This window comes from Neopelma chrysocephalum, unplaced genomic scaffold (assembly GCF_003984885.1).
Source record: "Neopelma chrysocephalum unplaced genomic scaffold, ASM398488v2 Primary Assembly neopelma1_22, whole genome shotgun sequence".
In the NCBI taxonomy this organism is placed as follows: Eukaryota; Metazoa; Chordata; class Aves; order Passeriformes; family Pipridae; genus Neopelma; species Neopelma chrysocephalum.
In genome coordinates this window covers 16,419,224-16,444,641 of record NW_020897689.1, presented here as the reverse complement: position 1 = coordinate 16,444,641, position 25,418 = coordinate 16,419,224, and the positions used below count along the sequence as shown (strand labels likewise).

Below are 25,418 nucleotides of genomic sequence, written 5' to 3'. Positions count from 1 at the left end.
TTATCAAGCCTGTAATATCTCTATAGGTCCTCTCTGGGCCTTGGCAATTATGGTTCAGTACAGAAGTCTATTTAACATCCCAGTTGTGTGCTTTCTGCCATGACCAAAGGGGCAGAGATTTGCAGAAGAACTCCTTGCCATTGGGATGGTGAAATACTGAGGTTGTGGGGTGGGAATAAACCTTTCTATTTTTCTATTCTCCTGGGAACATTATCCAGCTTCTACCCTAGTTCATCTCTCCAAACACATCTAGGGGAACTCTCTGCTGCTAAGCAACAGCAAACTCTCCTTCTGTGCAGGAATGGCAGCTTTCCCACTAGCCTCAGCTCTAACAAGCACCTTTCCCTGGCATCAATGGCACCATAGCTGTGTTATCCCACTGAAGTAGCAGTGCCTTTGGCCTTCAAGGGCAGTGCCATCACTGTGGGAAGGACTTTTTTCACACTGTGCAGGCTTCAGTTCCTCCCTGTCTCTTTGATGGCTGGTTGTAGTCCAGAAATAGGGATGATGTTTTGGGAAGGGCTGGACCTTGACTGAAGAAATGAAGCCCTGAACAGGAAGAGGTAGAAATCACTGCTAGAAAAAAAGAGAGACAGAGCCCACATGCTGGTGATTTCTGTCAGTTCCTACTCAGCTAGGGCTTGTGGTCTAGCAAGGCGTGTTCCGCTCTGCAGGACAGTGACACTCAGCAAAGAAGGGCAAGGTTACGCTGCCCTGCCGCCTGCAGAGCGGGACGGGCTCGCTGAGCTGCCCGGCCGCTGCGGGAGGTGGCGGGGCAGGGTCAGGACCCTGGACAGGGCCGGGCGGCCGTGGTTCTGCTCCGCTCCGATCCCCGCCACTTCGCCCGCCTGCCGCCGCCGCAGCTCCGTCCGTCGTTTGCGGTTGGCTTTTTGGGTGGGGATTTTTTTTGGGGGTGCTCTTTTCGCGTAGGTAGTAAGTGGCCGACATATTCCCCATGCTCCTCTGGCACTATGGCCAGCCCCCAACCCCAAAGAGCACTGGCTGGGTAGGAGAGGTCTCCTCTAGCCCTCACCTAACGGGCCGGCTCAGAAAAGTTAAAAAGACATTTTGAGTGTGCATGCAGGGCGTGCGGTGGTAGGCGGTGGACCTCTACCCCTCGGATTAGCACCGCGGTGGACGGGCTCTGTTGGGCTGTGCAGGGTCCGCACTTGTCCCCCCCCCCCGGGTGATGCTCACTTTGTGTTTCTCTCTCTCTCTCTCTCTCTTTCTCTCTCTCTCTCTTCCCGCCCCGTCACCCCGCTCCCACACCTCCCCCGCACGCTCCAGACTCCGAGGCCTGCCAGGCCCCTCGTCCCACTGTCAGCTCTGCTCTCCAGTCCCTTCCTGCGGCCGCAGCTCCCCGCCCGCCGGCCTTGCCCGCGCTTCGTCTCCGCGCCTCGTCGAGACGCGCCGGGGCCCCGCTTCTGCCCTTCGGGCTTGGCGGCGCTGCTGGCTGGGCCCGGAGCCCGCTGCCCGCTCGCCGCGCTGCTGCGGGGCCGCTGGGCTGAGCCGCCGTCGGCCTCCGCCCCGGCCCCGCCGCCGCCGCCCAGCCGCCTCCCCCCGGAGCGCCGGAGATGCCCGGCGTGCCACGGAGCCGCGCCGCCGCAGCCCCGCGCTGCCCCCGAGCCTCCTGGCGCCGTGAGTACCGCTCCTGGGGCCGTATCCGCCCCTTCCTTCTCCTCCTCCTACTCCCCGCGCCAGGGAAGCCGCTGTCCGCCCACGTGTCCCAGCCGGCACCGGCGTGGGAGTCTCGGGGGCGCAGGGCGAGCTCCCGCGGCTCAGAGCCCCGGGCGCTAGAGGCGAAGCTCGCTGCTCCCCATCTGCCATCCCCACCGTTTCCCGGGTCCGCGGGCTCCAGCGAGGCGGCTCCCGTGGCCGCCGTGCACCGCACCCGGTGCGCGGGCGGGAAGCGAACAGCCCAGACGGCAACCGGGAGTCCCGCTCCGGGATCCGGGAGCGCGCAGAGCGTTCACGCACCGAATCAGTCTGGGTTTCACGGGAAGACAGTGTCACTCTGCCCGTGGACGGCGGTGGCACTAGCCAGCCGCAGTCGTCCCGTTAACCCTTCTCCGGCAGACGGCATGTGGGACTGCCCGGGAAGTGGAGGCGGCGGATCGTTATCGGTGAGATAATCCCCAAAACGTGGCGGTGTTGGTAAGGGCGCCGCTGCCGAGAGGGCCACCCCGGAGGAGCGGGGTGAGCGCCGAGCCTGGCGGCCCCGGGCACTCCCCTTCCCCGGAGCCGCGCTGCGCGGCTGCCGCAGCCGGGTCACAGCTGCCCCGCTGGAACGGGAGAGCCAGCCCGGGAGAGCCCGGCGGCGGTGAGCTGTGAGCCGCTGGAAGGCAGGAGGCAGCAGGGGGATGGGAAGATGTGTATCCCTGCAGTCACTTAAAATGCGACCGTGTTCCAGCCCCGGGTTGACAAGCCCGGCTCTCCTGTATGGCATCTGTATTGAAGCATCAGTACCGAGCCCCGAGGCGGCACCGCCGCCTCTCCAAACCCTTCCCACCCTCTCCCCTCGGCGCGCACACACACACACACACACACACACACACACACTCCACTCACACGCTCCCACGCCGGTCTCTCCGGCATTTCTCCAGGCGACGCCGGCCCCATGGCTTCCCCCGCGCCCTTCCCACTCCACCACCGCGGTGCGGGCGCTGCCGCGTTCAATCCCGTTGCAAACCGGCCCTGAGCCGTAGCGGCCCCCGGTGTTCGCCTCGCCGGGGGCGGCCCGGCGCAGCCCGCCCCGTCGGGCCGTGCCGGGGCGGGGAGCGCGGGTTGCCGGCCTCGCTCTCTCCGGCTGCGGTCGCGGCAGCGGAACCCACCCGCGGCCGGCAGCGTGAGAGTCCACGGGGACCGGGCGCATGCGTGGGGCCGGCAAGCCGCCGATCCCGGCCGCCCATCCCGCCGGGACCGGAGGGGAAGCGGGCGAGGACGCCCGTAGGGGTCTCGTCGCCGACACAGTAAGTAGCGCTCGGTGCCGCCCGGCGGTGACCGGGCACCTCGGTCCCGCGGTCTGGGCAGCCGCGGGCTCCTCGCCGGCAGCCGCGATCCCCGCGCTGCAGCTGGGTCCGATCCGGGTGCAGCGGGACGGGACGGGACGGGCGGCGCTGCCGGCGGTGGCTCCAGCGGTGGCTCCAGCGGCCAGGGCGGGAGAGAGGCTGTGGCCGCACTCCTCGGGAGGAACCAGAGCGATCCGGCGCAAAAGGCGCTTCCCCCATCACCCGGAGGGTTGGGAGCTGCAAGACAGGAGCGCCTGGCGCTCGGGCTCGCCCCGCCCCGTCCCGTCCCGTCCCGTCCCTCCCTACGGGCTCGCGGCGCGGCTCCCACCGCGTCCCCAGCGCAGAGCCCGGGTGGCACCCGGCTGACCGCGACTCCGGGAGCGGAGGCAGGACCCCTCCCCAGGGCAGGATCGCACCTCGCACCCCGTCACCTCCCTAGCCTCAGCGCAGGTAACACCTCGGCCCGGCCCCCCGCCATGCTTTCAGGGGCCCTTCTGCCTCTTCTCATGAGTGCGACCGAAGATAAGGCAGCATCCGTCCCGCTGTGCCCGGCTGTGAAGGGAGTCCTGCAGTGCGTCCGATCTCGGGGCCCTGGGCTCCCCTGCGAAGTTGGAAAGATGAGCAGCAACAGGCGAGTGCTTCCATAGCGACTCTTCCAGTATTAGCCTACCTCATCATGCATCCTCCTGGTAGAGAAAAAGCTCTTCCTGAGCTCTGTCATTAGGTAATGTCAGTGGGCAAGAAAAAGCAGGTAATGAAAACTGGACACAAATGCAGAAAGTGAAACAAGATTTTCCTTATACGTTCCAGTAAGAATTACAGTAATTTAATACCGATGAAATTTACTTGATGCAACCGTTCCATTATTTCATTTTTGCTGTTGAAAAATGTAAAATCAAAACTTTTCATACTATACCATCGCTATAACGTAACAGCGAGGAGTCTCCTTGCACCTCTGTGCCCACTGCACAAACAGAACATCAGCACCAGATCCAGGGCTCTCCAGAGCTAAGTCCAGTGATGCTAGTTACACCACTGCTGTACTATGGAACCAAGAACCAGTAACCACTGGTTCAACTAAATGGGAATCAGAATCAATATCAGCTCAGACCTCAGTCCTAGTTGTGGTCAGTTTAAAATTAGGACCATCTTTCTAAACTCAAAGCATGTTCAGACAACTGAATGTAAAACTAGCACTATGTTTTATAAAATGCTTAAAGGTGAGAGAACAGTTAGTTTATTTCCCCTTTAATTTCTTATCTACCCTTCACGTGAATTCTTTGATATCTTTACTCTGGGTCCCAAATAGTTAATCATGGAAGCATCACCTCAGCTGTTACACACCTCTTTACCCCTTGGATAGAACAGTGGACATATTTCAGAGTGAGTAGTGATGTCTGATGGCTGAGCTTAAAGTACCAGAAAGGAGTTTTCAGAGTATAAGGTGCCTGTAGCTCTTGGAGTCCAAGTCACAAGTTGATGAACTTGAAACGTTTAAGCAACTACCAGTACTCAGTCACTTATGAAAGTTCATCTCATCTTTTTGTCACTCAGAAAAATGACAAAGGAGGCAGCAAGTCTTGGAAATACTCCAGAGATCTCCTGGCATTCAAAAGCAGCAGGGTTCTTAGCTAGATGTTCGTGACTCCCCACTTGCTGTTTGTAGGCATGTTTCAAAGCTTGTCAGAGCCAGGTGAAGCAAAGATGCCCATAAAGTGTCATGGCCAAAGTGAAGGTGTGCTAAGCCAAATTCTGATCTTACTTCAGCTTTAAATCGACTTTGGTAACACTCCTCCTGGTTGATACTGTGCCATTTGGCAGTACAGCTGAGCTCACAAGGCAGAGTGTCACTATGACTGTGCCTGCCCTGCCAGAGCAGCCAGATGCCAGCATAGTACAATCCGAAGTGAATCGCGACAATCGGAATCAATAGGAAACAGTATGTGAATCATCGTTTAATGCACTCCAGGGTGAGTCATCCCAATTCAAACCAGCTTTCGGACCAGTACAATGTCAGTCAGCTCCTCACACAGTTCAGTGTGAGTCAGAGCTCAGCACTGAGTACAACATGAAATGAGTCACCAACTAATACAGCGCCATGTGCCTCCAGTACCCGGTGCGAGTTGTCAGAGCTTCTGTGTGATATGAGTCACTTCATAGTACAGTAAAATGGGCTTTTTGGAGACCATTCATAATTAAGCACAATGCAACCAAGCCCTCAGTAGGAGATGATGGGCGTGAGCAGAGTAATCTGCTACATGCAGCAGTTTCACTGTGTAGTAGAGAGATTTGTAAAATATTAGGATGAATGATTATTTTTTTTTAAAGCAAGCTACATAAAAATAACCAAAAGCAGATACTTCCTCTGACATCAGAGCCAGCCAAATCAGGGTTGAAGCCATGCTAAAACTCCCAACACTGGAGAAGCCTGGGGGTTTTTTTGTTTGTTTTTGCTTCTGAGAGAGCTGATCAGGCAGTGTGACTGACATACATCCAATGAGGCTGACTCCAGCTGCCATAGAAGACAAGGAAAGGGATGCCAAGAGCCTGTGCTGTGCAGAGGAGAAGGATTTGACACTGATTTAACTTAATTGCAGTTTGCAATGACCTAGTTTGTGAAGGGACTCAGCATGGGACAAAGTTATATCCATATTTATATTCATACTGCTCCACTGTCATAGCATCCACATAATCAGCTGGACTGGAACAACAGGTTGCTTTTTCTATGCAGCTGGTAAAGAATTCTCTCATGTCTTTCCCATATTACAGAAGAAATAGTGACAGACAGTGACCCTGCTAACTACATGTTAGAGTAATATTTTCAATGAAGTCTCTTGTGATAAAATCCAAAGTAAAGCAATTCTTTATCCAGAGGAGATACAGGGTATCCCTCTAAGGAAAAAAAAAATAAAACCAAATAAAAGCCCACCCCACAAAAATCTCACTGAAACCCCAAGTAACTAGGTTTCTTAACATGAAAGTCAGATTTTACTCAGAGAAAGACTTTAGTGCAGGAAGTTTTTTGCAGACAGTGGGTTGATGTAGTGGCCAACTGGGCAGCATCGAATGCCAAAGAAAAAGGAGGAGAAGAGGTCTCAGCTATTGGTAGAAAAATGCCTCAGTTGGAGGTGACTAATCAAGGCACCATTACCTGTTACTATGTGGGTGTGATACACTTTCAGACATTCCTTTCAGACATTCCCTTTGAAATGTAAAGTGATGTTTTAAGCCAGATAGATGAACTCAGCTCCTCTGAGCTGCTGCTCCTATGGAAAAATAAATTAGGTGAAACAGGTAAAGGCACTCAATTTCTGGACATTTGACATAAAAGCATCCCAGAATTGTTAGTTAAACTCATAGAAGGATAACACTTTTGCAAGTGTATCCACTTAAGCCTTTGACAGACTTGGGCACAGCAATGACACAAAAAGCTAGTTTATTCCATGTGGTTGCCAGTCTCCTTTCTGTCTTGCATTTACAAACTCTCAACCACCTCAGTCACCTCACCACAATGTGCCAAATCTCCAGTAATAGAAAATAACTTTCGAAGAGCTCTTGCTCTCAACTTACTAAGTGGGCAATTCGACAACTACACCTAAAGCATGTGCATATGTGTGGGTGAGTTCATTAACATATATTAGAATTCTTCTCTATCTAAAATAGCACACTGCTTGATGCAGAAAGCCTGCTTGTCACATTTGTCAATGAAGAGGAAGCAGCATAAGCATCGAGTTTCCTGTTCATACTTCAGCTGACAATAAATTGCCACAGGCTTCAGTGGGAGTATGTTGCAGCCCCACATATATTTGAATTGTTAAAATATAGATTCAGAGATTTACTTGGAGCTTGGCCCCAGCTGCGAGTCTCTTATGACATTAGTAGATAAGGACAGAATCTCTTCTCTTCCAACTCACTGATTATCATTGCTGGGAGGATCTGAAGACAAAGTAGCAATTGTGAGAGTTACATAATCTTACCTAAAGCTCAGTGACACCAATAAGTGGTTTCCATTGCTTTAATGGAGTTTGGATCAGGCCTGAAGTACTTACTGAAAAACAATTGCACTATATGATCCACATCTGTGCACTCACTCCAAGTGGCTGTCAGCTAATGTTATAGCACGGGGCTTCTCAGGCTGTGGAGTTACTGTGAAAGCTTCAAGCTGTGGCCATGCAAATCAGCCCTGAGGACAAGTTAAAAGCTTGCACACCTGCCTGATTGTAACATGTACAAGAAGGAAACATTATGTCTAAGTAATTATGTTTAAGTAATAGAATCTTTGCATTTTGAGCTGAGAAAATGTCATTGTGCTCTAGCATAAAATGAGGATAAAAGTATAAAATTTTGACTACAATCTTCTGCTCATTCTTGTTTGTTTGTTTGTTTGTTTTTTAATTTATCTGAGGTTTTGTTTTTTTTTTTTAATTTGACATTTGTGGCTTAGATTTTAAATATTCCTTCTTTGGGAATGCTATGTTCTTGTAACCCACCTTTCTGCTGAGAGATTAGCAAATACTATAAATGTTACAACTAAGCCAGATATCATCTAAGGTGTTTTTAAACAGGGAAATAATTTTCACTCCTGACCTTTACACTCCTTTGTGTTTATAAGGTTACATACAGAAATGCTTCATAATCTGAATGTTAGATAGGCATGCTCTGGAATGGAAAAGGTATGACAGACATACCTATTTCACCACTTCAACACTACTCTTAAGGCATACAGTAGTTTTTCCACTATTGTCAAAGGTAGTGTTTCAGATGCTTTCTTAAATCCTTGGACTTTTTTGATTACTTATTAGCACTCAATAATATAAGCATCTACTTTTTTATATGATTCATAGATGCTATCTTGCTGGATAAGAAGCAAGAACATGTGCCATTAATTTTCCTCTATTTTTGTTTCATTGTTCTTTAGGGACAATTTTATAATGGACTAAGTTTGTTATTATCATTGCATAGAGAAGGACATCTCTTTCCCTGGGAGATACAGAAACTCTGAACCTAGGCATCTGCACAGATGCTACATTAGATTGACTTGGAACAGTGAACCAACTGGAGGCAAGCTGATCAACTCAACTACTACCTGTCCTCATTTAAGGGTTTGACTTATTGGTGCTTTCCATGCAGAATGGGGACAGTTCCGTGGATTCCTCCAGGCAGGACCTGCTGCGCCTAGACAAGTTCCTTTATGTTTCAAGGTGCTGATTAACATCTAGGGTAGAGACTCCGAGGCTACAAAATCAGTCCAGTTCTGCATAGATTGCAGGTAGTCAGAGGAGACTTGCAAGTAGCCAGTCACTTGTATGTAGTCAGAAGAAACTTCTTGCAGATGCAGAAATGACCATGTAGGACAGATTTGTGTACACAATTTAGGTAGGTAGAAGATATTTTGTATGTAGCTCAGGATAATCGCTAGGGATGGACCACGTGTGTGCTGGAGCGGCCCCAAGGAGCATGAGACAGCTGGATGTAACTGCACAGTAACTCATGAGTCAGAGTCTCACCTGCTCCAGCCAACACCACCACTACGAGGACCTTTGCAACTGAAACTCCTCTTGCCAACTGGACACTGACTGACTGTCCTGTTCAAGGATTTGATTCCCCACAGTGATGCAATATTAGCAAAATCAGACCCCGTTGACCACGGGGTCATCAGATTTAGCTCTTCCCTATCCATATGAATCAGAAAGTAATATTTTTTCTATTAAATTATGGCTACCCAAGCCCTCAGCAAGCAGGCATGGGTGTCTTTGAGAGTGCTGTCATTACTTTGGGCAGTCAAACTGATAATTGAACACAGAGATAATATTTCATGTTATACCCATCTATTGGCTAAAACTATACCCAGGCTGGGTTCAAACAGAGCATGAGATGGTAGAGGTTGAAGTCCTTTGGTTAAAGGTATCTCACCTCATTCCATAAGGAGTCTAAAAGTACTTTCGGATTCCTTAGTAAACATGAACAAGATAGAGGTCTATTTCCAGTTTTCTAATCCTCTATGTTTTCTTCTCTAACCCATTTTCAAACAAGGCATGTAGCTGCTTCAGATGGTGGGGACAGAGAAGACAGACCCCAGTTCACAAAGTGCAGGGAACATCCAGCACAGAGGGTTCTCATACAATTTGTTCATGCTCATGGCACCTTCTCAAAGGTCTGGAAATCTGAGAGGATAAAAGGAGGTACAGGCCATTTAGAGCAGTGAAATTTCCAGTTTGGTGTGAAGGAGATAACCTAGAGAGAGACAATATTTGATTGGCTTATTCTTCCTCAGTGAGGCAAATTTTAAGTTATGGACCTCTCTTGTAGCACAGCAACCTAGTAAGGGAGTTAAAGGTAACAGGCAATTAAACACAAACAAGAGACCGGAGGCATCCAAGGTTTAGGAATGCCAGGTGTATTAGTGGACAAAATGTCACAAAATAGGTTGCTGAAACTGTCCATTGGGGCTCAGAGGTAAGTTCTGCTGCTAGACCTTCCTCACTTACCTTGAAGCAGCAATATAACCTTGCCTCGGTCCTAATGAAGGAAAGCACTAGAGCTCAGTGTGACTACTCAAGTGACTTATAAACCTCCATAAAACCAAAGAATCAAAACCCAAACAAAAGCAGAGCAGTGATTTGAGCTTGAACCTGAGGGGTGTTGATGTTCCTGAACTTGCAAGGATCTCAAGAACAGCATCTCATAGGTCTGTATCTCTAACTATTTAAATAAATGTATTTAGGAATCTAAACATAATTAAACTAGCTTGGAAGAAATAAAAATATCCACCTCTAAAATTTATAGTTGAAACAAGAGTTCTCTCAAAGAATAAATGCAAAATTGTTCAAAGAGAGCAGAAACAAAGAACAATAGTTCATGCACACTGATATGTATTGACTCTCTGCATTCCCTTAGTAAGATAGAAAAAGTCACTTTCAGTGATAAGGTAAAACTCTCATTGTAACCAACTGTTTAAATGCATTCAGAAAGCAGAAGGAGGATTCTTTATTAAAAAAAAATTCTACAGATTTTGAAGAAAGGCATTTCAGACAATTCAGAACACCTCTGCTTACCACCATGTGGTATTAATCCAACCCAAGATATGAAGTCACTTTTCCCTGCAGCATAAATACGAGTACCAGATCAGATCCTCAGCTGGTATCCGGTATAAATTCCCTTGTCTTCACTGACCATATGGAAAAGATACAATTTTTCAGCAGCTGAAAAATGTCATTTTTCAGGCACGTGCATGAAATTAGCATTAATGCACGCTATATGTAATTAGCATTAATATTTCAAAATTGAATAAAAACTAGGATAGAATTTTCTCTCGCCACAACAAGATCTTGGCATTCCAAAGAACACATCCTCTTTGTTGATGGACATACTTATATTTGATTGGCAAGAGAAAGGAAACAGAAAATACTTAATACTGGTCCATAAAAAATCCATTTAAAACTAAATACCAATTGCATGCCAGGCAAACTGAAAACCTTAGAAAGAACATCTCCATCTTGGTTTTTATCTCCAGAGTGTCAGCTGACCAAATAAGCAGCTGTCCTGGGAGGCTGCTGTGACAACAAGTTATATTTACCAACTGCCACTTTCAAAGTGTGCACCTGCTAATAAGGTGATAGAAGAATATTTGCACTCATGTTTACAAAAAATGGACCCAGGTAATTATTTCTTTTCTAACTGCATTATAAAATTTCTCTAGAAGAAGAAATTTGTTCAATCACAGGTTGTTTCCCACTTCATTGCCATATTGACTAATAAACAGCCTCATGTCAGATTTGAGTGATCTACCTGACAGCACCACATGTAGGAGGATGGCTGTTCACATTGCCTTCCTCACGAATGCACTCTTTTGTTCTACAGCCAAATAATGGCTTTGAACTCTCTCCCACCCTTGAATGCACTTAGTTTTATACACAGTTCAGTTCTCAGGGCTCCTTGAGCTCCAAAGTTGATTGCTGCAGCTAATGTTTTCCCTGCCCAGCTCCATACATGCATTTCTCTGCAACACTGCACTACTGGTTTAAATAAACAGAGATGGTTATTTAAGCATCACATTGAGTTTGTGGGAAGAGGTTTAGGCTGCCTCTTAAACTCCTTACGAAATGCAGCAGCTGGTGGGGGGGCACACCCATGTGCTTCTTCAGCTACTTCCCCACTCTACCATTTGTGGGTCTGCTGAAGATATTCTCAGACAGGCTAAGGAAGAAAAGCTTTTAGCTCAATGATAAGTATCAATATATGTCATTCCTTTAGCAGCTTTAAGGTGAACTATTAGATCAAAATGCTGTTGACAATTCAGACTTTTCATTATTAAAACAACCTGATCACCCACAATATCAGCCTAGAAAAAAAGGAAAGCCCTCTTGCAAAATTAGGACTCACACTTCCACTCACTTTGATTACAGTTGGTAATCCTTGGCCTAGTACCGTGGGATAATAAACTTGAAGGGATTGCCAGTACCATGTACTATAGCAGCAGGAGCTACAGGAGAATAACTCTTCAACTAATATATATTGCAAGTCTCATCACTGATGCAAAGAACACAGATACTAGATTTTCTAATTGGTTTTACACTTAGTGCATGACCCAGTCAGATCACCAGATGTCCCAAATTAACAACTGTAAAATTATATGAATAGAAGACCTTTTTACTAGGAGGTCTAGAAAAACCCTCTCCTTTTTGTCCTGTGCACTTGAAGTCTACTGGGGTAAAAAAAAAATAACAACTTCAATTCCCACAGATCCACAAGTCAGTCAAGCAATTGTTCAAACTGTTGTTAGTGTGGCTTGTACTATAAGGAAGCAAGACATTTTGTTAATTCCTACAAATAATATTCACTGGAGTAACTGATAAATCTACTAGCCATTCCTGCACACAGCAAAACTCACAACAGTAATTCAAGCAGTTGCCTGGCAAGGCTCATTATACAGCTATGGTGTTTTCACCAAGCAGCAAAGTGTGATGGAAAACTTCCATGTCCCACAGTGACATTCTGGATATACTAGAAGTAGCAGAAAGACACCTACATACATAAAACAAGGCTTTTCTGTTTGTGTCTCACTCATGGCTCTGTCATTAGCTCACTGCATCTCAGACAACTTGCTTCATCTCTATGACTTTTTTCCATACACCTTCCAAGATCATTATACTTCCCTGTGTACAGTCATACTCTGATAGCCGTAATACTTTTTAAGGTACTTTCCTTTGAAAATGAATCCTTAAATGACTTACATAAACTCAGTGTCTGTGCCTTTGCCTCTATTCCAGGCAAGGAGCAGCAAGGACATAACTTAGGCAAAGACTACGTCTTACTGTGCATTCAGCCCTCATGTCTGGCGTTACAAAACTGTACAATACAGCTGTACATTTGCAACAAGTCATGCTGCAAACATGAGGGTCAACTTTATTTTGCAATTCTGGTTAGAGGATGAAAAAAACCCCCACTTGATGCAACATATCTGCTTCTCCCGCAGATTAATCACTCTTACAAGGCCAACGGAGCTGGTCCATGTAGAAAGGTGTATATAGAGCAACGTACTTGATGACAGAGCCAGAGTTGCATTTGAAAAATAAAAAAGATAAAAGCAGGGAAGAATGAAGTCTAAAAAACTGAGATGGATCACTTACTCCTTGCTTGTTCTGTGAACCTGAACAAGCTTGACATGGTTTTGTCCTAAGGGTCTTAATACTACTTGAGCCAAAGGAGTTTCTACAACTCTGTAATAACCCGCACCACTGCTCAGCTCTCTTGCCATTATATTACATTGAGATTAGGTTGTATTTTGCCCAGGTTAACTTAATATTTGTCTCTGAATGAAACAGAGGGCAATAGAACATCATAAGCTTCTACTGATCAGAAGTTCAATACATTTCTAAGTTCCCCTTTCTAAATTAACAACACAAACTCTTACAATTCTTCTGCACCAGTCATAGTTAGATGCTCTATGATTCAGAAGTGAAACAAAGACGTGATGCTGCTGGGCAGTTTTTGCCATGCAGGTACTTACATATTCTTCCATGTCATTAAAGATGTCAAAGAAAATTCTGAAGAACCACCTAAAATGGTAACAATGGATCCAGAAAGATATCTTGAATTAAGTCATGATGGAATGAGGCAGGAAGGAAGAGTGTATTCTTCCTATTTTCCCCATCTATACATTTCTCTTTGGGAAAAAGCAGACAACAGGAACAAAATTTTCTACCCAGATCACTATTAGTTCAATTGACATGAATTAGAGATATGAATGAGTGACCTACCTACATAAAACATCTCAAAAGTAAGAGTGTAAGGATTAGGCACATCTGAATCCAAGTTACATTTTTCTAATCAATAATTATTGTTTACTGTCCAAAATAGCTTGAAATAGTGTTAGATATATTATTCTTCCAATAATGCTTTATTATACTATCACTTTCTAATTAAAATTGTGAAAAGGCTCTATTTAAAAAAGTATACGTATCTGGAAGGAAATTAATACTAAAGAGTTTCATCCTATTCCTGTGAATCTGAAACTCTGAAGGAAAGAAATTTGAATCTACAAATTCATTCTATATTTCACATTTATTCTTCCACATTTTGAAACAAGAAATGTTGGGGGGGTGGGAAGCTATGTTCTTTTTGTGATTTTCTATTTCTGGTCATTTAGGTATGGCTTGTCAGTTAGGTCTACAGAGTTTCAAAATGGTTTATAATTTCTATCTGTATATGGGTTATAATTTCTATCTGTATTGTTGTTCTTATATTTATTCCTCCTGAAAAACAGGTGCATCTTCTGCTCACCATGTCATGCATTTGTCTCTTGGGAGAGTAGGTGGTTCTCACAAATATAAAAACTGTTAAGCTCTATAAGACAGAAAGAAATTCAGCATTAAAAAAATCCAGTAGCCAAAGTGCAGCAAAATGTAATGCTGCACTCTGCTAAAATAACCTCCCTTCTTCTCCTGACACTTCTATTGAGTACATGACAATGTCTGTACATTCCCCCTCAAGTTACAACAACAGTATTTCCTAAACCTGGCTGAACATCTTAGAAAGGAAGGCAACTTTTAACCCCCCAGTATTCATTTCATTAGATTCAAGTCTGATACTAAATTATCAATTTAAAAAAGAACTCAAAATTGGTAGCAGCTAATTTTAATTCCCCTACAACTGTCATGGTCTAAAAAGAAGGTTTAGCAACCTGAAAGAAACCTACACACAAAAGGATCTCGTGACATAGGAGGATGACTAGTTATGTATTCAAAAGTCAAATACAAATAAAATGAAGAAAGACATACTCATTTTTGTACAAGCTGGCATTTCATCTGTAAAAGACATCTGTCACTTACATATGGCACAACCCTCAGCATAACAGGGAGAGCATTATTAAGTGCTGCAGAGCAAATATGAAGCTCAAAGATAGGTCAGACAGGGACAGGGACTTTAAGAGGACTTCATTTCATCAACACCAATTCTCTGCATAATCTGCAAAATGCAGGCTCCAAAAAGGTTTCCTAGAAGAGTGCAAAAAACCCAAACAGTGCATCCATCAAAAATTGTTTCACGGTGTCTTCAGTTTGGGGTTAACCAAAATACTGTAATTATTATCATCTATTTGTGTGTTTTCTCCTCATATTCACAGAAGCACTTGATTCTTTCTTGAGAAAAAATGTTTTTAAAAACTGTGGCAGTCAGACCTACAATGGACAAGTGAGCACTGGCACTTCCCCCTTTGCTACAAGGGCAACCAGCAGGTTTGAGACATACTCAATACTCAACAAAGACCAGGTTTTCAGGAGAGCTCACGTGTCTCACTCAAGCATCATTAAGTCTGTGCATTGGCTAATTGAGTGTAAGAAAAAGAAATAAAAAAGAAAGAAAAAAAGAGGCCTTAACTCCCTCTATTCTTTACCATTTTGTTTAGGATTGGCCTCAAAGTCAAAACCTCAGGAAATATTTTTCAACTCTTTCGCTTATATACCACTGTGCCAAGAGATCTTCAAGACCCCTCACTTGTATGTTTTGTTCTCTGCATCACCACTCCCTTCTCATTGTACTCCCACCCATGTGCAGAATTCATTAGCCCTTTGCCTTCCATCACAGCACTTAAATAAGTGAATCTTCCAGTGGATTCAACATTTAAGGGCTTCCATGGGGGAAAATCAGGTGTTTAGCTTTTCAGTTCTTTTGGAGCTGTGGCCTTCAGCACTTCTTGGTAAGACTTCTAAAGCAAACAAAAGAAAAAAAAAAGAGAGAGAGATTTCTTACTTCCCCGTTCTTTTGCTGTCTTGCAGCCCATGGGATCAGAGAGGACGGAGATGCGCAAACGGCAGATGTCTACGACCCAGGACACCCCAAGTGCTGCACAGGCTCAGCTCAGCACAGGAAATCGAGGGTCCAATGCCTGCTGCTTTTGTTGGTGCTGTTGCTGCAGCTGCTCATGGTAACCCCTCTCCTTAAAACCTCTGGGGAACAGAATTGCAGGGAAGGAACACATATCTAGTATAAAGGACAACATTAACCAAACAAAACACCTGCGTAATTCTGCAAATCTGGGACTGGGAGAGATGACTGCGCACAACCTTCTACTTCAGTCTACTCTCTCTTTGCTCTGCCATTGAAATAATAGATTAAAAAAAAAAAATTTGCACAGTATCTCTGTTGTACTTTTGTTGTCAGTACTGTGCAATGGAAGGTCTGTTTTGTGCAGGACTGGTTCTCCTCAGCATTGAGATTCAACAAGGCTTCCACTAAAAACTGAAAGCAATACCAGAATGTATCACAGCTTTAGATTCAGATTTGGGACCCAACAAGCAGCACTGAGGGTGTTAAATGGAGTTAGGAGAAGGTGGAAGAATTTGTAGGTCAGAAAATGAATAAACAGGTGCCCCAGCACTGTTCTTTTCCTCCCTGAAGGCAACTGGATCTGTTGTCATTAATTAGTTCTGCCAACTAATGGCACCTGCAACTCATTTGAAGATAATCCTTGGGATCAGAGACTTAAACATTGTGGGTACTTGCTGAAGATAAGGAGTTAAGCAGAAATAATTCTGAAGAACTCCCATTACAGGGTGTTAAGGAAAAAAATCTATCAGGTAATCAAAGCAAAAAAGGAGAAGGAATCACTTGATTCCTTAAATTAATGATGCGTTCACTTTCACTTTCTCACCAGCTCCTCTAGATCCAAGTGATTTCATTCAAACCTGCAGTAAATCTTTCCATACTGTATCTATATCTGCTTAGTGGATGAGACCAGAACTTGCATTGAAATAAAGAAAAAGTCTTGAACAGCCATAGGAGTTCAACCAAAACACTGATAGCAAGCAGAGTGCATCTTATAAACTCACTATCCACCACTTGACCACTTCAGAAGAAGCAAACCTGGCACTGGGGTGAAGGGAAGAAGTCATAAATAGACTTAGAGCCCACGCTAGGAATCTATTCCACCAGTTCTCCAACAGCACCTCGTGGCAAATGCTTTGGAGAACACTATTAGAAGGTAGGGGAAGAGCAGGCTGATTGTTTCTTTGGTATTGGTACTTAGCTCAGCAGAAGCCAAGACACCCAAAATTCTGCCCTCCCTAATTCAAACAGTGAATATTTTGCAAGGATAAAAGACTGCTTGGAGAGGTTTTTTGCAAAATGCCCAGTACTCTGGCTTTGATCCTAAAAAGCTTTTCAGCAGGTGCTTAGAGGTAAACTAAGGTAGAATTTAAAGAGCTATTAGGTACTGTGCCTGTGCTGGATCAGAGTTTGCTACCTTGCAGAATGACATCTATGTTAAAGCATCCCATACAAATTCCAGTGCCATCTCAACATCTGTCCAGTGCAATTGCAAGTGGCTCAGTCCAGAGCTTCATTACACAAACATGTTTTTCCATAAAAGGGAAAAATAAGATGCATTTATCTAAGTCAGAGTACAAAAAATTTGCATTTTACCTTTTAAATTGTTGATAAAGTGCATTTTTTGACATTTTACCTGATATTTTCCAGAATGCTCATTTTCTGTGCATGTCACTATTCAAACAATTCAAAGAAAGCAATTTACTCAATAGGGTGTGTGAAAGTACCCAAATTTCATGATACTTAAAACTCCTATTTGCGTTTCAGAATCATCTGGGAAACCAATACAGGCTCTGAAACAGAGCAGCTTGTTTTAGCTTTAAAATAATTCCTGATTTATTTTTTGTTGAGAACAATTGTTTTCTAGTAGCAAGAAATGCAAAACAAACCGTAATTAAGCTATTTATATTCCCTGTTCATAGACCCTTTCCCTCAAAATAGCCCATGCACTTGGAACAGAAAAATTATGAATAAGAATAAAAATAACAGTCTATATGAGTCATGCAGCTGAGCTGCTGAACATCCAATATTCAGCATACTCTTAATAGTAGATTTAGAATGAAGTTAAATGAGTTTCTCAGCTGGATGCTCAGAGCCTGTGTTCATTCCTACAGCCAAAACTCAAGCCTCCAGGCTGTTACTCTTCCAGATCCTGAGAGGATGTAGTGTTGCACTAGTCTCTTTATTGTTTACATTTCTAGGGAAAGAACCTGCCTGTAAGTAATTTTCTGAGACATGGTGTGTTCCCTTAGGGAAGCTTTTGTTATTTCTTTTGTCTTTTTCCCCTTTTGTGCATTAACCTATGAAGACTGTAATCCTTTCTATTGGATCTGTTGGTTCCCCTAAATCCAAAAATAGCTATGACAAGAATATCACTTCTTGTCTGTATGTGAGGAGGAATACATAATATATCACTTTATATATTCAAAAAATATAAAAAAGGTAGTAAATGCTTCAGACCTATATAACCCAAAAGAATAGAGAACTAGGTTTACTACTTACTTTTTTCTTTTTTTCTGGAAAGGTAAATTGAAATAGTTCATTGGTTTGAATGTATGGTTCAGATGTTGCTGAAAAAACTGTTTGCAATATCTGCTCTCCAATAGGAAACCTTTCCTACCTCTTCAATGCATGGACTGCCCTGGCAAAGAAAAAAGCAGGTCTCTGCAAATTATGGACTAAGAGTAGGCAAAGCAGTAGAAGGAGATACCTAGTAAATAGTAAGACTGCAAAGAAGACTTAGCCAAGAGTTTAGAAGGCAAAAAGGGCAGAAAAATCAACTGGTTTAACAAAAAATCTTATTAGAGATAAATGAGACTCTTAAGGATTAAGGTAACAAAACTTAGAACATCTGCATGGATGAAAGGTAAGATACAAATGAAGAAATTAAGTTTAATATTTATCAAATGATAACAACTGTGTTGCTTTATTTCAGCTGGAGGACCCATTTCATATAAATTACAGATTATAATTCACTGGGACCTTTTCTTCTTGACATATTTTAAGCAGCTTTACAGATTATATGAATGTCTGTGTGTACGCACATGCATTTCTCACTAAGTTATGAAGACCTAGATATACTGGAATGTAGTCTCCATTTCCTAAAAACAAAATGTATTTTCTCAAATCCAGTTTCAAACGAAAAAGAATCATTTACAACTACAAAAGAAATTTTTACAAACTAGAGCCATCTAAGCTAACATTTGATGAAAGCAGCATGACAGCTATCCTTCCATGGGACACCGCTAGCGATTGCAGCAAACTTTTTTTTTTGATAATGCTACAAACAAGTGCTTCCAGTCAGACATATTCAAAACAATATTCAGCAATGATAGATCCACTCTGTGCTCCAGGCCTCATTCACATTTTGAAGTATATACTAGAACTTTCTTAAAGCTGCAATCAATTACCACACAATCTGGCTATATCTACATCTTAACTCTGAAAGATGCTTACCTTTCCAACATCACATATGGAAGTCTCTAGCTTACTTAAAACTTATATCCAGCTTCTGAACTCTGGCTTTCCTGTAACATGGTATTACCACTCCAAACCAGAGTCTTGGCCCTCATTGTGCTCTATGGATATAAAAAAAATAGCCAAGGAGGAAAAAAAAATTAAATAAACAAATTCAAATCCACCTACCTTTAAATCTAACTCACATAAAACCAGTGCATCAAGTCTAACCTAAGTAAAAACAGTGCATTGAGCATACACAGTATAATAAGCATCAACGGAGAATAGATTTGATATGTAATAAAGGGTAGGCATGTATACATATATATCGCATATACATATATACTTGTGTATACACATATATAGGGAACTGGACCTGATGATTCTTTATGGGTCCCTTACAATTGAGATATTCTATGGATCTATGATCCCTCTGTTGAAAGTCTATGTGATACAATATCAAACAGCATTCAGCTACATTCAAGTTTGCCAAGTTTATACAACTGTAAAATTAAGGTCAGAGTTTAACTATGGCTAATGTGGCTGTCATTGGCTTCTGTCCTTTTCGCTTTTTTATTTATTTTTTTTTAATATCTATGTTCAGCCTTTTTCTCTACAAAGTTGTCTAAAATTTTGTTTGCTACCTTGCAGCCTTACTGTTAGAAATCAAGATGAAGAGAGAGCAAGGACAACATCTCATGAACTACAAGCAGAGGGTATTCCAAACTGTGAGGAAAGGTATGGTCTTTATTAAGTGTTCTGTCAAGCTAAAATGAAACAAACCCAACAAACCACATTAAGTAATTTCAGTGAATTACCTGAAACATGAAAATAACTATTAGCTACTAGTCATCTGGTTTTTACCTCCAAAGGTCTGATCTATAATATTTTACCTTGTTTATATGCAGCATGTAACCACACGTAACTACTCTCATAACATGACAGATCAAAGCTAACATTGTAAACAGTCTCCCTTTTTTCTGAAATAATTTGAAAATACATCCCACCAGCTACTATATAATGAGGTTAACTAGCAGTGCTCAGCCTTACAAAAATAATAAACATAAAAAGGAGCTCAGATCCTCCCAAGAGTTAAGCAACAGTCTCTTCAGAACTGCTCAAACAGGAAAAAGCAACTGCAAAATGGTAATATACAGGTGGGTACCTTTTACAGTGTTTGAATCATTGCTTCTTTATACAGATTTTCATTCAATTTTTAACGATTTTTAACAACAACAAGGATTATTAGGTATAGAAAAAACACTTAGCTGTTGCAGAGGTACTTCTTTGTTGCAATTACTTTGAGCAGTAAACTGCAATTTCTGCATCAAAGCACTGGCAATCATCTGCATCAGAGCTTCTGATAAGCACACCTTCAGAAAACATCTTATAAATGTATTTACTAGAGTTTGCACTTGGATAGTTCCAGTGAGGAATCAGAGCCCCAAGAACCTTACGATTTTGTTCCATTGTGATGGCATGTACCTCCTCCCAGCTGCAAACAGCTTGAGTAACAATCACTTATTTCTCTCTTCTTGTGCTCTTCTTCCTCCTCAAGCCCTGCTCCTACTCTTGAAGAAGTAAATGCCTGGGCTCAGTCATTTGACAAGTTGATGCTTACACCAGCTGGCAGAAATGCTTTTCGTGAATTTCTACGAACAGAATTCAGCGAGGAAAACATGCTTTTCTGGATGGCCTGTGAGGAACTAAAGCAAGAATCCAACAAAAGTGTCATTGAAGAAAAAGCAAGACTAATTTATGAAGATTATATTTCTATCCTTTCTCCAAAAGAGGTATATTACTTTTCCTCATATGTTCTTTGATGTTGCTTAGCACAGAAGTTCTAACTTGTTTAAGGCTACACCAGTACTCAGGGAGAACTTTTTCCACAACTCCAAGTGCACTTCCATCAAGTAGAGATTTAGGGGAAGGAGGCACCCATCACTGAGGTGAAATGGTCAAAACTACTTTCACTGGTTGTAAGAAAGTGCATCCTATGCTACCATGGCATGCTGACATGGAATTTTTAGATTGAGGCACAAATACACAGATGATCATGTTATCCTTGCTAAACTTAAATTTCATCTGTTGGACAAAGTTTCTTTTCTTGTTGCACTAGGAAGGTGGTGTATGTGTCTCTCCAAAAGCACATTAACCACAAATAAAGTGTTATTTGCAAATTGCTCGAAAAGCAGCTGACAAAATATGCCATAGAACAAACACAACAACTTTCTGAAAATTTTTAAAACTACTTGTCACTTCACTGTTAGCAAATATGTCAAGCTTAAAAGACACCTCTGTTCAGTTTGAACTGCCAAGCAGGCTGGAATTTTAAACCTTTCAATATCCTTGCAAAACTGCAACTTAATTGTCTGTGGTGCAAGCTATACTTACGTACTTATAAAAATACTGTTTAAACCTAGTCGGTCTACTCTCGTAATACTAAAGTCTTTCTACAGACACTAGAGCCTTGTAGAAAGAAAAAATTACATTACTTGTATGTTGTATGGAATTATTATATAACCATATCTGTGGTTCACATCAATTCACCCTGCTTTTTAACAGGAATTTGATTAAGCAACAGCTTCCCAGGTTACATTTTCCGACTGCGTCATACTGCTTACTCCAAATTCAGGCTCTTTACAAGAGCACTAACTCTCCAGGAAATGAACAGTCACAAAAAATTACAAATTCTCTCTACCACAGAGCAGGAAGTTGGTCTGAAAATAACCCACCCGTCTCTAAGGCTTCAGTAATAATGGGATTGCAGGCAGCCTTGTTCAAGTAAGATACCTCAGTGAAGACATTTCTGTATCCATAGTCAAGATATTACTACTTCCAAATTTTAACACAGTCAATTTTGCCTAAGTATATTTATCAGTTTTTACACTCTTGGAGGACACCAGCTGAAATGGATAAAAAAGATCGCTTTTTCAATCTATAAAAGAAACCTAAAACCCCACCTGTACTATTCATCACTATTATTTATGTGACTTTCTATTTTAATACACAGGTCAGTCTGGACTCCAGAGTAAGAGAAGTGATTAACCGAAATATGCTGGAACCCTCACAACACACCTTTGATGACGCACAGCTTCAAATCTATACCTTAATGCACAGAGACTCTTACCCACGGTTTATGAACTCTGCTATTTATAAGGACTTGCTTCGGTCCTTATCTGAAAAACCTGTTGAAGCATAGAATTTTTTCTTAAATGTATTTGTTTTAAAACAAATGGAACTCTGGGCTACACAAATCCACAGGGAATTTAGCATTAATCAGATATCCACCTGAAAATAACTCAGGCAAGTTTTACTACAGACTGAATTATTTAAATCCGCACTGACAGGCTCTGTCACAATCAGCTAAATATGGTTTCTGATCAAATTCAGTGTTATTTTCCAAAAGGGAATGAAAACAATGAAGAGAAAATGTTGTTCAAAAATGCAGTATTTTTTCAAACACAGCACACAACTCGGAAGCAAAATTGTTACAATGTGTGTCTGAGGTACAAATGCCAACTGAGCATGAAAACTAAAATTAATTTTTAGTGGAGTGTTAGAATTGTCTTGAAAATTAAATCAGTTGCCCCATTCAAACTGTGACCCAAGTTAAAAATATTACTGTCAATACTGTGTTACTTACTCCAGGCAATGCCATCATACCTGGCATAGGTACACTCCACTTGTTTTGGTATAAGTAACGTGTACACGGTGTGCTAACGGAAATCAGCACAGCAATCTCAAGTTTATGAAAGTTGCTGGTTGAAATAATGCTGCCTATAAAAAAAAAAAAACTTTTGATGAAGAGTTATTATTTTACTACAAAAATCTGCTGAAAGCATTAAGTTCCTATAGTTGATGTTTATAAAGTTAAATTATTTACTTCAGAGGAAGATGTGTCTGGGCATTCAAATTCCAAAATAAAGCACAAGAATTGTCACATATTCTTCTTTTCCCTCAGTAGGTATATGTAAAATCCTTCACTATTCACTCCCAAGAGGATAGCAGTATCAGCCATCTTGGTTTTGTACATATTAAACTCCCCCATTACCTGACAGATCTTATAAGGTTTCTATTACCCACACACACAATTTAATTAATAAAAGCAGAAAGCTTGAACTGTTGTGTTCTGACACAGCACTATTTCAGACTGTCTGACAGCACCAGCTCTATCCAGTAATAAACCATGTTCATTTACTGGAATCTCCAAAGCATTACACTTGATTTCTCGTCATATCTCTAAACCATTAACCACAGGAAATACCAGGAAGAAAGTAAGTTGAATCCACATAATCTATGTGTAGGTCTGTAATTCTAATATCTCCTTTCTTTTAAACTACAAGATTCACTACAATTCCACTATACTAAACTCTGGAGCTTATAGTGGATTTCCACTGAATTGTATTTTTTCCGGCCTATTTATTTAAATGAACCAAATGGCACATATAGTTACGAAACTATATATGGAAAACAGAATGAAAAAAAAATACCCCTAGAAGAGGAGAACCAGACAGGCATATTTCAATGATGTGTACTGTAGCCTTTCCAAAACCTACTCTTTGCCTAATTCCAGCACTATGGGAAGTACAAAATGGGGATTTTCTCTAAAAAAAGAAATGGGAATAACACAATAGAACTTGAGAGATCAATTTAATTGTTTCCTCAACACCCTTGGCAGGAGACATATTCTCCTCTTACTGCATCTGCATTATTAAACAAATTAATGATGAGATATTTCATTACACAGCACCACAGGAGAAGACCCAATACATGGTAAGTTAACAATACTATGGACCGGTTCAAGGCCAGGTTGGATGGGGCACTGAGCAACCTAGTCTAGTAGGAGGTATCCCTGCCCATGGCAGGGGGTTGGTACTGGGTTAAGTTCCATTACCACCCAAATCAGTCTATTAATCCATGACTAGTTTTCATCACCTCCTTCCAACACTATAACACCATTTAATATGTCAGCACAAAAAAGTAAACAAAAAAAACCTAGAGAGAGCAAATCAAAGTGTTTTTGCCCTCTGTAGCACAATGCTGGATGACTAAGCTAAGAGGAAATCCTTCCATATATAGCAACTTAAGACACAATTCAGTTAATGTTTGCCACTGCTTAACCTATCAACACTGGTTATCTCAGCTGAATTTTTATTAAACACACCCAAAGTACTATCAATACAATTTCATTTTACATGAAGTATTACATGATAAGTAGTAACTTCAATAAAACAAACTAGATCTCTTCATAAGGTAGCATTCATAGGGAGTTTACAGTTGAACTGACAATGTAGTTCTTTTAATCAGGGCAGGTAAGAGTGCTCTAAAACTCTTAAGCTGACAAATTAAGTTTAACTAGGTCAAATTAAGCTTGCTGGAAAAATGATATGTCTAGATGACAAAAACTTCAAAGGACGTCATCTCATGAAATGGAGGATTTAATTTCTTTTAAGTTATTTCTCTTCCCTGCAAAGATACTTCATTAAAAGCCGAAAGACAGACCAAACACTCACACTTCATATCAAACGGTAAATTCTATTATTCTGCAAGAAAAAGAAGAAAAAAAATGCAATGAAATCAGAGGAGAGAGAAACCTATAATGGTTTGGGTAGTTCTATGGTTAACATTAAATTATTAAAATAAGAAAGTAATAATTTCTAAGCTTACTTTTCAACTTCTAAACAATTAAAAATCTCCAGACAATTTTCATTTTACTTCTGTATTACAATATGTTGACATTTGCAATCTGTTTTTCCTGAAATATCTTAACAAATTTTAATGCTGTGTTTTAGAGTTAAGCTTGCACCCAACACCAACGGCAGAATGCAGATTCCTAGATATCCTGACAGTATTTCCTAAAAACCCAAACAACCCACTCCCCTACATATCTTGCTATTTTGTGGCTGGTTAATGCTGGATTTAATTGAAGTAAGTCATGGAGGTGGGAGGAGGAGGGGGAAGATACATACTTGCTCATGATGCACAAAGTTCTCAGGGCAAAAGCGAGGTGCACTGAAAAGGAGAAGTTACCATAGACAAGCTGTTACATGAATAGCAGGAGAAAATAATCATATTATTTATAATTAATCAAGAAATTATCACAAAATCAATTTATCCTAGCTTGAAAATGAGCACGGTTGGTTTGCCTTGGCATTTATCTAACTGCAGGATATCATTAAGCTCTAACAACTTTCCAGTCCACTGGCATTCTTCCTTCAATGTCTGCACATCATAAAGCAGTAACTCCCACAGAACATGCATACTGTTAAAGATTGCTCTTTTTCACCAGCCTGCTGAGCACTATTAAAATTGCATGGGCTTCTTCAGCCAACATATTGTGCTTTACAGTGACCTTTAAATTCCAAAGTCATTAGCACAATATAAACGAAGGAAAAAAACCCCATATATGTAGGTACTCTGAAGGGCTTTACTATATAAAAGTTAGATTAAAATTTATCACACAAGCATCATGTACTTATGCAGTTTCTTATTACAAAGCATTCATGAGGATCAGCACGGCCAAGTCAGATATGGCAACGCACTTTCTGAGCCCTTTCTAATAAAGAATGGTGTGAAACAAGGTTGCGTTCTCGCTCCTACCCTATTCACAGTCTTTTTCAGCATGAT

The 25,418-nt window shown here is 42.1% G+C and overlaps 1 protein-coding gene across 5 annotated transcripts; it reads left to right on the top strand.

The window, feature by feature from the left end:
- The first annotated feature begins 1,576 nt into the window (after positions 1-1,576).
- On the top strand, positions 1,577-22,990 carry RGS20 (regulator of G protein signaling 20). Of its 5 annotated transcripts, none has more exons than XM_027673859.1 (5): positions 1,577-1,638; positions 15,284-15,432; positions 19,440-19,526; positions 20,347-20,581; positions 21,802-22,990. In XM_027673859.1, exons 2-5 carry the CDS (start codon positions 15,287-15,289, stop codon positions 21,988-21,990), a joined length of 657 nt encoding a protein of 218 aa, XP_027529660.1. In that variant the 5' UTR covers positions 1,577-1,638; positions 15,284-15,286; the 3' UTR covers positions 21,991-22,990. The 5 variants fall into 5 exon arrangements, with proteins under 5 accessions (XP_027529660.1, XP_027529592.1, XP_027529523.1 ...); XM_027673791.1 differs by lacking the exon at positions 1,577-1,638 and adding an exon at positions 1,795-2,123; XM_027673722.1 differs by lacking the exon at positions 1,577-1,638 and adding an exon at positions 2,523-2,969.
- The last annotated feature ends 2,428 nt before the right edge of the window (positions 22,991-25,418 follow it).

Bases quoted from the DNA above. Each gene is read 5' to 3' on its own strand.
- RGS20 (XM_027673722.1), top strand. From the start codon at position 2,871: ATGCGTGGGGCCGGCAAGCCGCCGATCCCGGCCGCCCATCCCGCCGGG. The intron at 2,970-15,283 runs GTAAGTAGCGCT...GCTGTCTTGCAG, and splicing joins GGGGTCTCGTCGCCGACACA to CCCATGGGATCAGAGAGGAC. The intron at 19,527-20,346 runs GTATGGTCTTTA...TTCCTCCTCAAG, and splicing joins ATTCCAAACTGTGAGGAAAG to CCCTGCTCCTACTCTTGAAG.